At 35.6% G+C, this 15955-nt stretch overlaps 1 protein-coding gene across 1 annotated transcript in view; it reads right to left on the bottom strand.

Annotated features, from left to right (window-relative positions):
- LOC150106699 (sister chromatid cohesion protein PDS5 homolog A-like) overlaps positions 1–15955 on the bottom strand; it is a 670786-nt gene that overhangs the window by 363605 nt on the left and 291226 nt on the right. Inside the window, exon 15 of the mRNA XM_090393290.1 lies at positions 826–923. Coding sequence (XP_090249416.1) covers positions 826–923 — 98 coding nt within the window. The remainder of the gene's footprint in view (positions 1–825; positions 924–15955) is intronic.

Raw genomic sequence — 15955 nt, 5'->3', positions numbered from 1 at the left:
TCCTGATGTACACTAAAAGCGATCACTTCCTATTTTAAATCCTCTATATACTCTTGTGTCCTGAATCAATGGGAAAACATCGCTATCAACTATAACATAGTCAATGAGACTTTGCTTATTTCAAGAAATAAATAAATGAAGCACAAAACTACTATCCAAATTGAGTACTAGAAAAAATATTTCATCATGAGAGTTTTGCTTTTAAGTTCTTCCGTTTTTGTACATTAGTGCTAAATGTAACTCGTAAGACAAATAACAACATGACTATTGCCCATCCATGGTACTTTCAAACTATATGTTGTCCAATTTCTCATGTGTGGGATCCATATAAAAAATAATGTATTTACTATTAAAAGTCTAAATAATAATGCCATATAACTTTCAAATGTGTGATATACAGAGATTAAAATTCCAAACACAACATAGGACATATCACTTATCTTAGAATGAAAGTAAATATCTGTGGAAATTTATTTAAAGTTAACTGTCTTCATCCTATAAATGAACAGATTTTTTTTTTAAATGAAAGATTACAATTTGCTACCTTCACAAGCTTAACAGGAATCAAAAAAAAAAAAAAAGAAGAAAATAATAATAATAATGCAAAGCAACAATAAAGGAAGTACATTATATTTCATCATTATGTCAATAAACTGCTTTCTCAATCCTCACCTTCCCCCCTCATACATGACAATGATGTGTGCATATAAAATCGACCACTAGTGTATAGGATCAATATAAATATTGTACCTGGAAAATGATAATTTTTTTATTATCGTTAAGCCATAATGTTTTCTAAAGTATCACTTTATAAATATTACTTACTAGACAAGATTAAAATCTTGTTTGCAAGGTTTTTATCCCTCTCTTCACCTTTTGGCTGCTGTAACATTTCCAGTGCTCCTTTAACAAGATTACGAACTCTAAAGGTGGAGTAGTAAATAGACAGAAAAATATAGTAAGGAAGGCAGGATTTAAAAAACTGCTGAAACAGACAGTTCAAACTAATGATCAAAAGGCTGTTTCTAGTATAATTTTACTGCTAGAAGTACTCAAAAACCAACATTTTATTCATCAGTTGAATTTACATTTGTTTTCAAAAGAAATCAAAAATTATACGTAATTTTTAAGTTATCGATTTCAGCAATTTTTTTGAATATGACAAAGTGAAATAAAAAGAGCAAAGAATATAACTGAAAAATATAAAAACAAAATATCATTTCATTTCAAAAAACATTATCAGAATAAAATGAAGAACATGATAACACATCCATATATAAACTGATTTGTATACAATTATTCTACCATGTTATTTTGCTTCAAAATCATTAACAGCTAACTTCTGAATTTAAAGTGTGGTAAACATAAATGGGACCAAATTACTTGACTCATGGCATAAGGAATTATGTAAAGGAAAGCGGACACAAGAGGAAATATGTTCCTCCTACTACTCCAATGCAAGGAGTAGTAGGAACAGAGGTGCAGTGCTTATGTATTTGATACAGTTACTTAACCTACAAATCATTAGTGTCAGAGAGAGATGATTAACAGATGATAAAATACTCATGGGAAGAGAGTGTAATGTTATAGCATTTTTTGAAAAGACAGAAAAGATAAAAGAAGAGGTGGGGTATTACTAATGATTTTGGAATAGGTGTGTCCTCTTAGTGTGAACATGAAGAGAGCAATAATGATAATGGCTTCAAGGCCATTTGGTGCAAGGTTGAAGTTTACCACAAATTTTAGATATTTAGTGGGAATGTTGGTACACGCAAGATATGCAGAATGATTATTCTGAAATGATCAGACAGATGATACTGGTGAACCACAGGAGGATGATAATAATGGGTGACTAACTATAGAAGAATTGACAGGAAGCAGGAAATATCATGTGAGTAAGGAGATTGAATTATTTGAGCCACCTAAGGACAATTATCTTATATGTGGGACTTGAATGTTATAATATTGTCTCATACAGTGATAATAGAAGATGCCACCAGTTAGAGAGAGCGTATGGTTTGATGTAGGGCGTGACTAGTCAGGTGAAAGTTTCACAGAACATGAGAGATATGGAAAATTACAGATCAGAGGACTATGGAAAATTAAGGAAAGAGATTGGTGATGTGCAGTGGCTTGATCAGTTTAGGGGAGAGAGAGAGAAATCAGTAGTGTCTGGGACTTGGCCCAGGATCAATTTCTTATGGCAATGTCAGATTGTATTCCTAAGAGATTTGGAGGATACACAAAGTATGAATGAAATGGATCATTCATGGAATTATGCAGCTGCTTCTAAGAAAAAGGATTTATGGAGGAGATATAAAGAACAGGAAGGTGATAACTGTAGTAAGGAAAAAGAGAAATTGGTATATGAAAAGAGAATGGCTAAAGCAAAATTGTAGAGAATTCTATACTTATGATGCTAGCAAAAGAAAGAGTGAATATCGAAGAATATTAAAGTTGCTGGAGATGAAACATGAGTCACATCTGCTGAAGATGTAGCAAAAATGTTCGATGAGCATTTGGTTAGCATATTTCATGCATGTGGGGGGGGGGAAATCATGTTGAATAACAACTGGATGGAGGACAGAAGATTGACAGTTCAAAAATGGGAAATTTTTAGAATATTACATAATCTTAATGTTAATAAGGCTGTAAGATTCGATGGGATATCACCATATATGTTAAGGGAATGTACAAAAAGAGCTGCAGTGTCCTTGACTTAGTTATCCAACCAAGTCTGGCAGTAAGAACAGTTCTAGAAGTGTAGAAAGAAGGAAAAACAGTGCCAGTGACAAGGGTGAAGTCAGGTCTCTAGTGTCAACCTACAAGCAAGTGTATATCAGGTGTAGTGGTGGTAAAGAGAGGCTGGTTAGAGACAATACAATCCTGGACTGATGAGAACACACAAACAAAACGCACAACTCCGGCTGATAGACAGCCCCAATTATCACCTAGCCAAGAAACGTAAGTCAACACTCAAGGAGTTGGTAGGTCATTTCCCCTCCTATATTAAAAACACACAACACTTTGTAAATAAAATCAAAGATATTATACTGGAAAAAGGGGATTTATTAGTCAGTTTTGATGTTTCTGACCTCTTCACAAATGTCCCATCCAATGACACAATCCTTCTATTACAGAATAAATTCCCTCCCGATATCACAGCACTCTTTGCGCATGTACTATAACTTGGCTATCTTGTGTGGCAAAACACGTTCTACCTTCAAAAAGAAGGCACAGTCATGGGCTCACCATTATTCCCCTATTCCTAACTTTTACATGGAACATTTTGAGCAACGTGCTCAAGATTCCTCTCCTTTAAAACCCAGTCTGGATTAGATACGTTGACGATGTTTTCGCTATCTGGCCCCATGGCCGCCAGACATTAGACACTTTACTCAGCCACCTAAACAAACAACACAAATGCATACAATTCACAATTGAGACTGAAACTCAGAACACACTTCCGTTTCTAGATACATCTTCCGTCAGGAAGTCTTTCCTTCACTGTTTACCGGAAACCAACACATACTGGCTAATATTACACAAACTCCTACTACCACCCAATACAAAAACTAGGTGTCATTAACACACTAAAAACCAGAGCTTTGAAGAATTGCTCCAATGAGCAAGCACTTGAAGATGAATTAAAAGTTATCAGCAATACCTTTTTAAAAAATGGTTACAGCCAAAATACTATCCACAAAATTCTACAAGACCCCACTTAAAAAAAAAAATAAACTAGACTATAATAAAACTGTAACCATTCCATACATTAAAGGGATTTCAGACAAAATAAACAGAATACTACAGAAATACAACTTTAAAGTCACCTTTAAACCTCCTGCAAAATTAAAAAAAATTACTCAACTCATCCAAGGATTCATTTCCTCCAGTGGTCCACCCTGGAGTATACCATATTCACTGCACCTGTAATATGCCCTATATCGGAGAAACAGGATGCACGATTCCCATTAGAGACAAAAAGAACATAAATGGCACATTAAATTCAATAACTATGGTGGAAGCAGGGCTTGTCTGATCATGCCCTGAACACTTTACATAAAATTGACTGAAAAAGCATCTGTTGTTTACACCAGACCAAAACATGGTACGTAAATTTAAAGAGGCCTGCGAGATTATTATCAACCACCCAAATCTTAATAATAATGATGGCCTAAAAATCGCAGGAATATGTAAGCCACATATTCGACCCAATTAACCTTTCCCTAAGAGTCAAGTATAAATAGGACATAGATAATCCAGGATCTTAAATCTAATTTTTTTTTTTTTTTCATGTGTGAACTACAGTAAATATAAGAGCATACATATAATTAAAATCATACATTTAAAGAAATAGCCATTAAAAAGAATAGGGATTAAGAGAATACATCATCATCAAATTCCTGAGATGTACCCTCAATTTAGTCAGGGAATCTTGCAAACTTGTAGCGGATTTATTCAGAAGTATAACATCTTCTGCATAAAGCAAACAGCTGACATTAACATCTCCATTCTGATATCATATTTAATACCACTTTTCTTCATAATGTGATCCATATAGATAATGAATAACAGAGGGGATAATGTACATCCTTGTCTCACACCAGATTAAACATTAAACCATCTTCCTGTACATCCTTCAATTCTAACTGCTGACTTACAACTCAAATACAGACTAAGTATTGCTTGATATAATGCCCCATTGACACCATATAACTGTAGCATATTGAATAGCTTCTCTCTTGGCACCTTGTCATATGCCTTTTCCAGATCGACAAAACTTAAATACAGATCTTTGTTATATTCCCATGCTTTCTCAACTATTTGTCGTAAAAAGAAGATCTGATCCTGACAGCCTCTATTTGGGCTGAATGCAGCTTGTTCTTCACCAAGCTTTTCTTCCACAATTCTTCTCAACCGTTTCTCAAGTATACTTGCATAGATCTAGCCAGGAACACTCAGTAGGGAAATACCTCTGTAATTCTCACAATTCAGTCTTATTTCCCTTTTTATATATGTTCACTATTAGAGCTCTACTCCAATCATCGGGAATTCGTCCCTCTGTCCAGGCTTTCTGAACTATGCAGTGCAGCCACTGTAAGACTTTTATACCACCATAGTTCAGCATTTCTGGTCGCATATCATCTACTCCTGCTGCCTTTCCACATTTCAAGCCTTTGATGGCTTTTTCTACTTCAAGTATGGATATGTATTCCTGACTGTATGCCTGTTGTGTGTTTTTTACCACTCTGCTATCACTGCTTGTTTCATTTAGCAATTTTTCAAAGTAATTACTCCATACTTCATGAATATCTTTTTCTCCCGTTTTCATATCACCTTTAGCATCTCTAACTCCTTTTACAGCACTCTTTCCTCCATTCCTAAGCTTCTTCAACAACCTCCAGAATATCTTACCACTTCTTGATATTTATTTTCTATGTTCTTGCCAAAGTCCTCCCATGACTTTTGTTTAGCTCGTTTTACACAGTGTTTAGCTTTCTTGCATTTGTCTCTGTATTCTCTAAGAGCAAAAGCTGACTTATTTGCCAGGAACTAGGTCCACCATAGAGTCCTGATTTTTCTATCCTTGCAGACAACCTCACCACATGCCTCTCTGACTGAATCAATCAGGGTTTTCTTCAAGGTTTGATTCCTGTTCTCAAACTCTTTCATTTTTTCTTCAATAATCTTGTATATATTAGTCTACAGTTCACATCTGAGAGCTGCTCAACCTTTATTAGCTTTAAAACTTTCTTACATGTTATTCTTTTCAATATGAAATTAAATTTTATCCTGCTCAAGACTAAATAGTGATCACTTCCAATTTCAAATCCTCTGTACACTCTGGTGTCCTGCACCAGGGAGAAAACATCACTATCAACAATAACATAGTTAATGAGACTTTTCTTATTCCTTGCCTCTTCTCTCCATATGAATTTGTGCACATTTTTATGTTGGAACATGGTGTTAGTAATAACCAGTCCATGTCCTGAGCAGAAATCCAACAGTTATTTGCCATTATTATTAGCTTTGCTATTTTCTTCAAATTTTCCCAAAATATTTTTCATTTCTGATAATCACTTCCTACTCTGCTATTTAGATCCCCAACAAGGACCACTTTTTCCTTTTTCAATGTGTCAGTTGCTTTTTCTAAAGCATCAAAAAATTCCTCCACTTTTACCTTAGCAGAACCTTCTGTGGGACCATAGGCACAAATAAGTCTCATTGTCCAGTTCCCCATTCTCATATTTGCCCACATCACTCTACTTGAAACTGCCCGCCATTCAAGAAGATTAGCTTTGTATTTATTGTTGAATACTATTGCTACTCCTCCTTTTCCTTGATTGTCATTGCCAAAGTATAACATTTTGTATTTATTGCTCAGAAAGATCTCAATAGTTTTTGTCTTTTTTGTTTCAGTCACCCCTATTATGTCGATCTGGTACTTATCCAATTCTTTAGCTAGCTCCATTTCTTCACCATTCAGGCTTCTTATGTTGATAGTACCGATCCTGATCTCTGGTGATACTGAATTGGGATGTGTTTTAGGATTTGTTTCCAGTACCTGACTTTTTGCTGTTTACTTTGGTTCCCCTCAAAAATAACGGGGGCCTTGTATAACTGGGCAATGCCCTAGCCGGCATGAAATTCTGTCATGTGGTACTATCATTTTATTTATGGTTTAAGCCAATAAGTATACAATTTGGTCAAGTAAATCCCAAATTGCCAGCTCATCCTCGTTCGTTCAGTATCCAGGTAGATACTTAACAGGGTACACCATGAGAAGGTGAAATTTATTAGGTCAGAAGCCTTGGTCAGTTCTCCACATTTATTTAAAGGTTATGTGGAGGTCTTCTCTCAGTTATACAGTTTTAACCCTTAAGCACTTCTTCTATCTTTTATTAAGGCAATTACAGAAATGCATCAACAAATAATTCAACTTACAAAAGTTGAATGATTGTAAGTTGAATTTCTTGCTTTGATTTTTTTATTATGTATTTATTTTTATTATTTTGAATAAGTTGGTGTTTGTCTGTACTCTTTCTATTTTATAATGAAAATGGTTAAGGTTGCTACCAAAAAAGATCTGACAACATTTATGCAAAGAAAGTGTTCTGAAGTGCTTATCCCATCCAATCCTAGCTGCTCATGTTGCACAACAGTGTTGAATATGTCAGCAAGTACTGCTGATTATTTTACTGGTAAGTATACCAAACTTAGTTATTTTACTCAATGAATGCAAATAATAATAACATTAATTCTTTTTGACCTATGTTTTTTTTTTATAAGTTACTGAGTTGTAGACAGTCTTCATAATACACAGCTATCCTTTATTCTTAATGGAGCTTTATAATTTATGCTTAAAAAAAAAGTTATATCTAAATACTAGTCTACTATCTCAATATTTGGTTGAGTAGGCCTTGATTTAAATATAATCAATACAATATGATCTCTAAGTGTCTACAGATTAATTTAGATAATCACTTTTTGATTATTTTTTAACTTTAACCCTTCCACAAGTCAATCTCTCACTCATTATGTTAGCCCCAAAACATTTGTATAACCACATACAAAGTTACAACTGAGCAGTGATAATAAAGAAAGTTATTTACAATATATTTTAATAGTATCACAACACCAAACTAAGTTATTAAAATATTATTAACTGGCTTATATTTTGCTGGTTTTCAAACCAGAATTATTAGAACACAACATGTTACAATTTACAAGTGACAACGAGTAAGTGAAATGATTCAAACTGTAATGGACAAAAGATCTCAAGTCCTAATTTGGTATCCTCTAATGTTATATAAAATAAGTTATTACAGTTATGTAGAAGTTGACCTTCACAAAACTGTCTCCCAAATTTTTGGCAGATTAATACAGCCACATTTGTTAAGATTACGAAAATGCTTTCATTCCCATTGCTGACTCTAAAATTAGTCTCTCTCTCTCTCTCTCTCTGTCCGGTATACCAACTTCTGTATTGCACACTGGTTTTCTTCCATCTAATCCTGTATGAATGGGTACCCAAAGTTTGGTCTGCTAGTCCTGACATGCCATAATAACGGTAGCAAACATATCTTATAATTTAAACTTAAATTAAGGGGATATTAAATCCCACATAGTTTTAAAACCGAATAAGGTTTTAAAACCGAAACTCAAAGATTGGAATCAGAGAGTTTCTTGCCGAATATAGTAAACTATAAAGTATCGGCGAACACTTAGCGTGAGCTAATGCAAGTGACCCTTGTACGTAGTACAATACCGGACGACTCGTTGCAAAGGTGGGGAAAGTTCAGATCGCTATTCTTAGGTATTTTCCATAATGTAAAAACACATTTCCTAGGAAATGTATGCTGTTATTACATTATGGAGGGAGGTCACTACCCAGACTGGTTTCAGCCTTTTTGAGGCTTCATCAGTGAGTAGCTAGACCTAATACAAGCTTATTAGCTCTTTATATTGAAGCTTATTAGCTCTTTATACTTAAATATCTTATAATGTTCTCTAAGGTGAATATTAATAATCAAGGCCAAGTAACAGTCAAGGCACTTCATACACTCCAGAATGTATTAGAGGATGAAATTGTCCTTAGGCGAGTGGATCCAAGTTGCTAATTTGACATGTAGTTTCAATGTGGTGTGAAGGTTATATTTTATTAGTACTTGGCTATCTTTTCAGATGTATCTGGAATAGGAATAGTGATGTTTTGCTCATGTGTTTGGATGGGAGCATGTAGTATATTATCTGTTTTATAGGAAATGGAGCTACTGGCCAAAAAACTGTGATAAAGATAGTTGAGTCCTGTGACAGGCTGAATTACTAATCACAAATAGACCTGGCTCTGTGAGATAGTGCTTTGAGAGTTTCATACTATTTTGATTGTTTATGTAGATATATTAGTCTGTTAAGAAGAATAAAAAGAACAAAAGGGAAACTGGATCAGACATATTCTGAGAGGGAATGGAATCATCAGAGATGCCGTTGAAGGAAAAATAGACAGAAAAAGACCCAGAGGAAGAGTAAGGACAACAATGCTAGGTGACATGCTAAATGGAGACAGGTACACAACCTTGAAAGAGAAGGCTCAGAACAGAGGAGAGTGGAAGAAAAGTTTTTGCTAAGAGAAGAACCTGCTCAACTGCAGAATACTCAAGAAGATAAGTAGATATATTATAATGTGTGTTGGTTTTCTATAAATAGAAAGAGATAGTGAACCATCTGAAGGGTGAGTGACTAATGTGTTAAGAAAAGGCAAACAGTTTTTCATTATTTTTCTAATGTGAAGTGAATTTTGGGGGTGTTGACTAGTCTGAGAATCCAAAGCATCCAGCCCATTAGGCCAAATGGAAAAATCATCATCAATATAGCATAACCAAACTAAAGGTTAGAGTGAAGAGTGTAGCTGTAGTAAGTAATTTGTTCTCAAAATGCTCCATTTGTGAAGTGAAATTGGAAAAAGGAGGCATAGGTGTATGTGTGTGAGGACTCATTACAGTACCATTAATATGTTTGTAGATTTCTCCTTGCCAAGTAAAGTGACCTGCATATACAGTAGATGAATATAATTCAAAGATACTGAAACGGGGGGGGGGGGATTTAGACTTCATTAAATTGAGATCTGTTAGTGGTACATTAATTAAATATTGTGTATGAATTTTTACTAGTGATATGAAATAGATTTTTCATAAATGAAGTAGGGAGTTAGCTGTGAGGTCAAAATAAAGGTTTGAATGATTTATGGTTTTACGGCAGAAGAAAAGCAAAGGTCTTACAGTGCCAGAAATACTAAGAGGGGACATAAATTAGTGAATAAAAAAGTGTGAATTATTTGCATATTAAAGACAGTAAAGAATAGTTATTTACATGAAGTATTAATAAATAGTTGTATATAAGGTGTTAATAAATAGAAGATAAATGTAAATAATATGTATGCACAGGATTTAATATCTACAATGCAGTATCTACATATAAACACATTTATAATCAAATGTGTTTAAATAAATTAATTCTTTATAAAAATTTAAAAACGTAATGCAATTTATCTGAGTCTGATAACATCTGCCTGAGTGTATAGAGTTCAGCCAGATATTTAAAAATGTCATTCCTCTCTCATTTGAAGTGCTGACACTCCACCAGAATATGACTAATGATAAAAGAGCTGTTGCATTTCTCAAACATAGGTGGGTCATCAGCCCTCAGTAAATAAGAATATGTAAGATGACTATGATCTATGTGGAGTCTACCTAGCAAGAACAACTTCCTTTCGTGTTTGTATGTTGACTAGACTGCCAGTTTAATTTCAGGCTTAATCTCATGCAACTTTTTTGTCAGTGCTTCCATCAGAATTATTGCAGTTGAGAAATTAACTTTGATTTTATAACTTGGGTGTAGTCAGTATAAGGGACTGTCAAACAGTATGTCAAAAAAGTATGAGCTGATCTAGCAGCTGAATCTGCAGTGTCATTTCCCCTAATTCGAAAGTGACTGGAACTGAAACACAACTAAACATTGAGATTAAAACACTTTATTTTGTACAAGAGGTGGAGCACCTCACCAAGCACTGAGGAGGCGATAGCCTGGAAAGATCTCAAAGAGTCTATATAAATTACACAGTTTTGGTAGGAGTTTTCTTTGATATGCATGAGTGCAAGCTGAATGATATGCAAATCTGCTGTATAATTACTGCAATGGAATGAAATCTGGAACACAGCACAACCAACAGAGATCTCTGATCAGGAACCATCAGTGTAGATGCACAAGAAATCAGAGAGGGCTGTCTTGTGTGCATTGAACAACTGAACAATAGATAGATGAGGATATGTGAGACTTCTGTAGTTGACAAAGTTAGAGGTTGCAGGATGGAGTGCAAGCCTGCCATAGAGGAATGCTGTTTGGTGTAGATAACATCAATATTCATGTCAACAGCTTCCATAGCCTCTTTAATGCACATATCAAAAGGACAAATGGCAGTCTGATTGTGGGTGATATTTGACCTCCCGATGAAGACAAAAGAGGGCTTGTCCATGTTGGATGATCAGAAAAGGACTTTATTTCAAGGACATAATTAAGAGATAAAGTTTTTTTGTCTGAGTGATAAAAGAGGGTTCAATTGATTCGACATAAAAACTTTGAATGGGTGATGTGCAAAAAGCACCGGTAGCTATTCAGATACCATGATGATGGAAAAGGTCCAACCACTAAAGCATGCTCTCCCTTGCAGAACTGTTAACCTGAAATCCATAATCAAGTTTTGAACATACAAGAGCACAATAAATGCAGAGCACGGAAGACTGATCAGTACCCCATTCTGTGGAGGATCGAGTGAGAAGGATATTCAAAGATTTTCTGAACTTTTGCAGATGACAAATGTGTGTAAAGAATGTTAGCTTGCTGTCAAAGATAAGGCCCAAAGACTTTGTCTCTGGTAGTACCAATAGGATAATAAATTGTTGCATTCTTAAATCAGAATTAGGATGGAGAGTACATTTCCTGCAGAAGTGCACACAGACAGTTTTTTTCTGCATATAACCTTAACCCATGACAAAGAGCACAGGAGTTCTTTTTAAATGTGAAGTCATCCACATAAAGGCAATTGCCTACTGTGGGAGGAAGCTTTCAGCAAATGAGTTCACTTTAATAGCAAAGCTGATCACACTTACGACAACGCTTTGAGGAACTTCCATGTTGAAGAACACCAAAACTACATGTTCTCGTTTCAAGAGAGCGTGTCTTATACATGTTTCTAAACAGACCAAATGGTCCAAGGTTGATCAGTGTCTATGAAAGTCACATTGTGTGCTAGAAAGAAGTTTGTTATTTTCTGAGTACCAGTGAAGTCTTGCGTTTCCACTTTTTCCAAGGCCTTACAAGGACAGCTAGTCAGAGCAACTGAACAATAATTGTTAGCCTGTGCTGGATCATGCCCTGGTTACGATATAGCAATGATAATTGATATCCCAAGAGTCTAGAGACTCTTCCTCTGTAAATATTCTGCTATACAGTATGAGAAGGAGATCCATAAAAAATGATAGGAGATATGTATATTATTTCTGGGAAAACTCCCATGTTACTCCTCTTAATAAACTATTATAATTACAGCTATTTTGCCTGCTTCAGTTTAGGAGTGCCCCTGTTTAAATGTCATTGGCTATTTACTCATGGATTCTTAGGGCATTGTGAGTGTAAATGTACCAAAAAGTATATGTAGCATAAGGAATAGAAATTTACACATACCTTTTTCTGGGTGTTGCGGCTTTTCCTCTTTCTGCGATGTCGAAAAAATACTGAGTGTGTGTGTTTGGGGGGGTAGGCAATTTGGTAGAATTAAGTTAGAAAAACCCAGGTTTTTTTCTGTAATATATATAAACATATATATTATATTATATATGGTTGGGGAAAAGGTGAAAGGGTTGATTTTTTAAAATAGGGAGGGGGGGAAGGGGAAAGGTGGTTGAAGGGGTGCGGTCCGTTTTGACTATTCGTGGTCGTCATCTGAACACATTGGGAAAGTGGATGCTATGTCAGGGCGGGTAGGTGCTTCTGCTTTTGAAGTGTTTGTGTTGTCGCCTATTGGTCGAGGTTGTGACCTCAATTTTATGTTGTGAGGCTTCCAAACCTCGGAGATCATGAAGGGCCTGTGTACATTGATAGAGTTCGCGTCACACTTTATAGCTATTGTTTCCGATATTCTGAGCATTGTTTCATTGTCTTGTCTGTCTACTATGATGGCCTTGTCTATCTGCGGGGTGTGTTTTTGTTCATGGGCGTGAACAGCAATTTCCGTTTTTCCTGTGCTTTGTATTCGATTTTTCTTTTTGATGTTACATTTTTTAGTGTTTAAATGTTCTGGAATAGGGATGTTACAGTCACGGAAGTGTTCTTGTAGTCTTGCCCATAAAGACCTGATGGTGGAACCTGTGTAGGTAATGTCACAGTCTTTTTGGCAGGGAAATTTATAGACTACATTGTGCTGTTCAAATATTTCTTTCTGTGTGTGAGGTTTGCTGGATTTTAGGAGGTTTGCCAGTTTTTGGTTTGTGGTGAATAACAGTTTGTAGTCAGTATGTTTGAAGATGAATTCTTCAAGTTCAACAACAACATGTGCATACATGGACCAAAACATCAGTGGACAACTAGCGGAATTATTCCTGGCACATAGAATCACTCTTACTCCACCCAGCATCACCTTTTATGGCAGATACGTAGACGATATTCTGTGCATTGGTAATCCCACACACATCACCACCTTAAAAACATCCTAAACAGTTACAGCAACAGATTAAAATTCACCACAGAAACCGAACAGAACAAATCCATCAATTTCTTAAACTTGACATTAACCAGAACACACAACAAAATAGCCATGAAAATATACCAGAAACCCTCACACATCAGAACTACCTCCATTTTCACTCATACCATCCATATTCTGTTAAAAAATCTGTCATCTTATCACAATTCATAAATGCTTACAAATTTTCAACCAATCAAAATAGTCTAAACACAGAAATAAAAAAACTAACACAGATCTTCTTAAATCGCAACTATCCTACACAACTGATTAACTATGCAAACAAGATGGCAAAAAAACGCCAAAACAACCCAAGTACCAAAACGAACTTCCCCTACACAAAAAATTATCAAACTACCATACACCCAAAACACATACAAAGCCTATAAATACATCTTCAAATATACTGACTACAAACTGGTATTCACCACAAACCAAAAACTGGCAAACCTCCTAAAATCCACCAAACCTCACACACAGAAAGAAATATTTGAACAGCACAATGTAGTCTATAAATTTCCCTGCGAAAAAGACTGTGACATCACCTACACAGGTTCCACCATCAGGTCTTTATGGGCAAGACTACAAGAACACTTCCGTGTCTGTAACATCCCTATTCCAGAACATTTAAACACTAAAAAACGTAACATCAAAAAGAAAAATCGAATACAAAGCACAGGAAAAACGGAAATAGCTGTTCACGCCCTTGAACAAAAAACACACTCCACAGATAGACAAGGCCATCATAGTACACAGACAAGACAATGAAACAATGCTCAGAATATCGGAAACAATAGCTATAAAGTGTGACGCGAACTCTATCAACGTACACAGGCCCTACATAATCTCCGAGGTTTGGAAGCTTCACAACATAAAATTGAGGTCACAACCTCGACAATAGGCAACAACACAAACACTTCAAAAGCAGAAGCACCTACCCGACCTGACATAGCATCCACTTTCCCAATGTATTCAAATGACGACCACAAATAGTCGAAACGAACCGCACCCCGTCAACCACCTTTCCCCTTCCCCCTCCCTATTTTAAAAAATCAACCCTTTCACCTTTTCCCCCACCCTATATAATATAATATGTATGTTTATATATATTACGGGAAAAAAAAATGGGTTTTTCTAACTTAATTCTACCAAATTGCCTCCCCCCCCCCCCCCCCCACACACACACTCAGTTTTTTCGACATCGCAGAAAGAGGAAAAGCCGCAACACCCAGAAAAAGGTATGTGTAAATTTCTATTCCTTATGCCAAATATACTTTTTGGTACATTTACACTCACAATGCCCTAAGATTCCATGAGGAAACAGCCAATGACATTTAAACAGGGGCACTCCTAAACTGAAGCAGGCAAAATAGCTGTAATTATAATAATGATAGGAGATATTTTATCTTTTCATAGTGGATGTCATCAGGGTCTATTGTCACAATTAAAAAAAATCAGGAAATCAGGAAAATAGGAAACTGCTGGTAAATCACCAAAAAATTTGCAAAAAATAACAAAAAAAATTTAAATAATAATAATAATAAATAAATAACAAAAATAAATTCTGTCTGCAACAGCTTTGGGGTCAACAAAAATTCATCCATTATTTCCAAGGTAGACAATCCTGTGTTCTGTCTCTACCTTTCATCTTCCAATTTTTATCCCATACAATTTTTGCAATGGTTATTTGATTAATCGATGATGTAAATTTGATCCAGGATTGTTTTTTGCTCTAACATCTCCCATAACGTGCTTTGGCCAGAGCATGTTTAAATTCTATTAAGTTTCTTGTGGTAGGGTATATCTACAAAATATACCCATGCTCTATCTTGATCTTTTTTCCACTGTTTGGCATTCTGGGTTTCACCAAGTCTTTTGTTAGAGTGGAAATGGGATATTATTTTTGGAATTGCTATCGTTGCTGCATGGACAACACAATCTGTAAGATACTTCACTGCTTCAGTATTAAATTTTACAAGATTGGGAAATATATTCCAGTCAGCCTGCTCAATTTTCAACATGGGCATCCATGTAGAAGGACATGGTTCCTGTGAAGACACTGTGCTAATAACGAGAAAATTATTGTTTCCATATTTGTTTTCTTCAACATCACATGTGAGCAGGGAAAAAATGGCAGGAGGAGCAGATTGTATGATCAACTGCAGAATAAGAATAGGTAGGCATATGGAAGAAGGTATTTACCCTGTCATTAATAAAGGAGATGTCATGGTTGTCAAGCATTCAGTCAATGATACAACCTTGCAGTCAAGCATTCAGTCAATGATAAATCTTTTCATTTTGGCACCTACAAAACAGTGTTGTGTCCAATAAAGTCACCCATTAAGAGTATGGGCTGAGGCAGTTGAATTATGAGATTATCAAGTTCAGTTTCATTTAATTCAGAATCCGTGGCATACTGAGCATACTGCGATAAGAAACCCCACAGATAGACAAACTGCTAGTGCTTCCAGAGAAGTATTAAGCTTGAGATGATGGAAAGGAGTATTACTATCCACAACACTAGCTAATACACCATGAGCAGGACCATCTCTAGTTCTGGTCTTGCATACAAGAGTGATATTCCTGAAGGTAAGGTCTTCATTGGATTTTAAATAAGACTCCTGCAGACAGAAACAAAAAGGTTTGTGTTTCTAT

Source organism: Typopeltis vanoorti, chromosome 5 (assembly GCF_054136105.1).
Source record: "Typopeltis vanoorti isolate ZY-2024b chromosome 5, IOZ_Tvanoo_1.0, whole genome shotgun sequence".
NCBI classification, from domain to species: Eukaryota; Metazoa; Arthropoda; class Arachnida; order Uropygi; family Thelyphonidae; genus Typopeltis; species Typopeltis vanoorti.
Note: the sequence above shows the minus strand (reverse complement) of the source record. Positions and strands in the feature narration are given on the sequence as shown.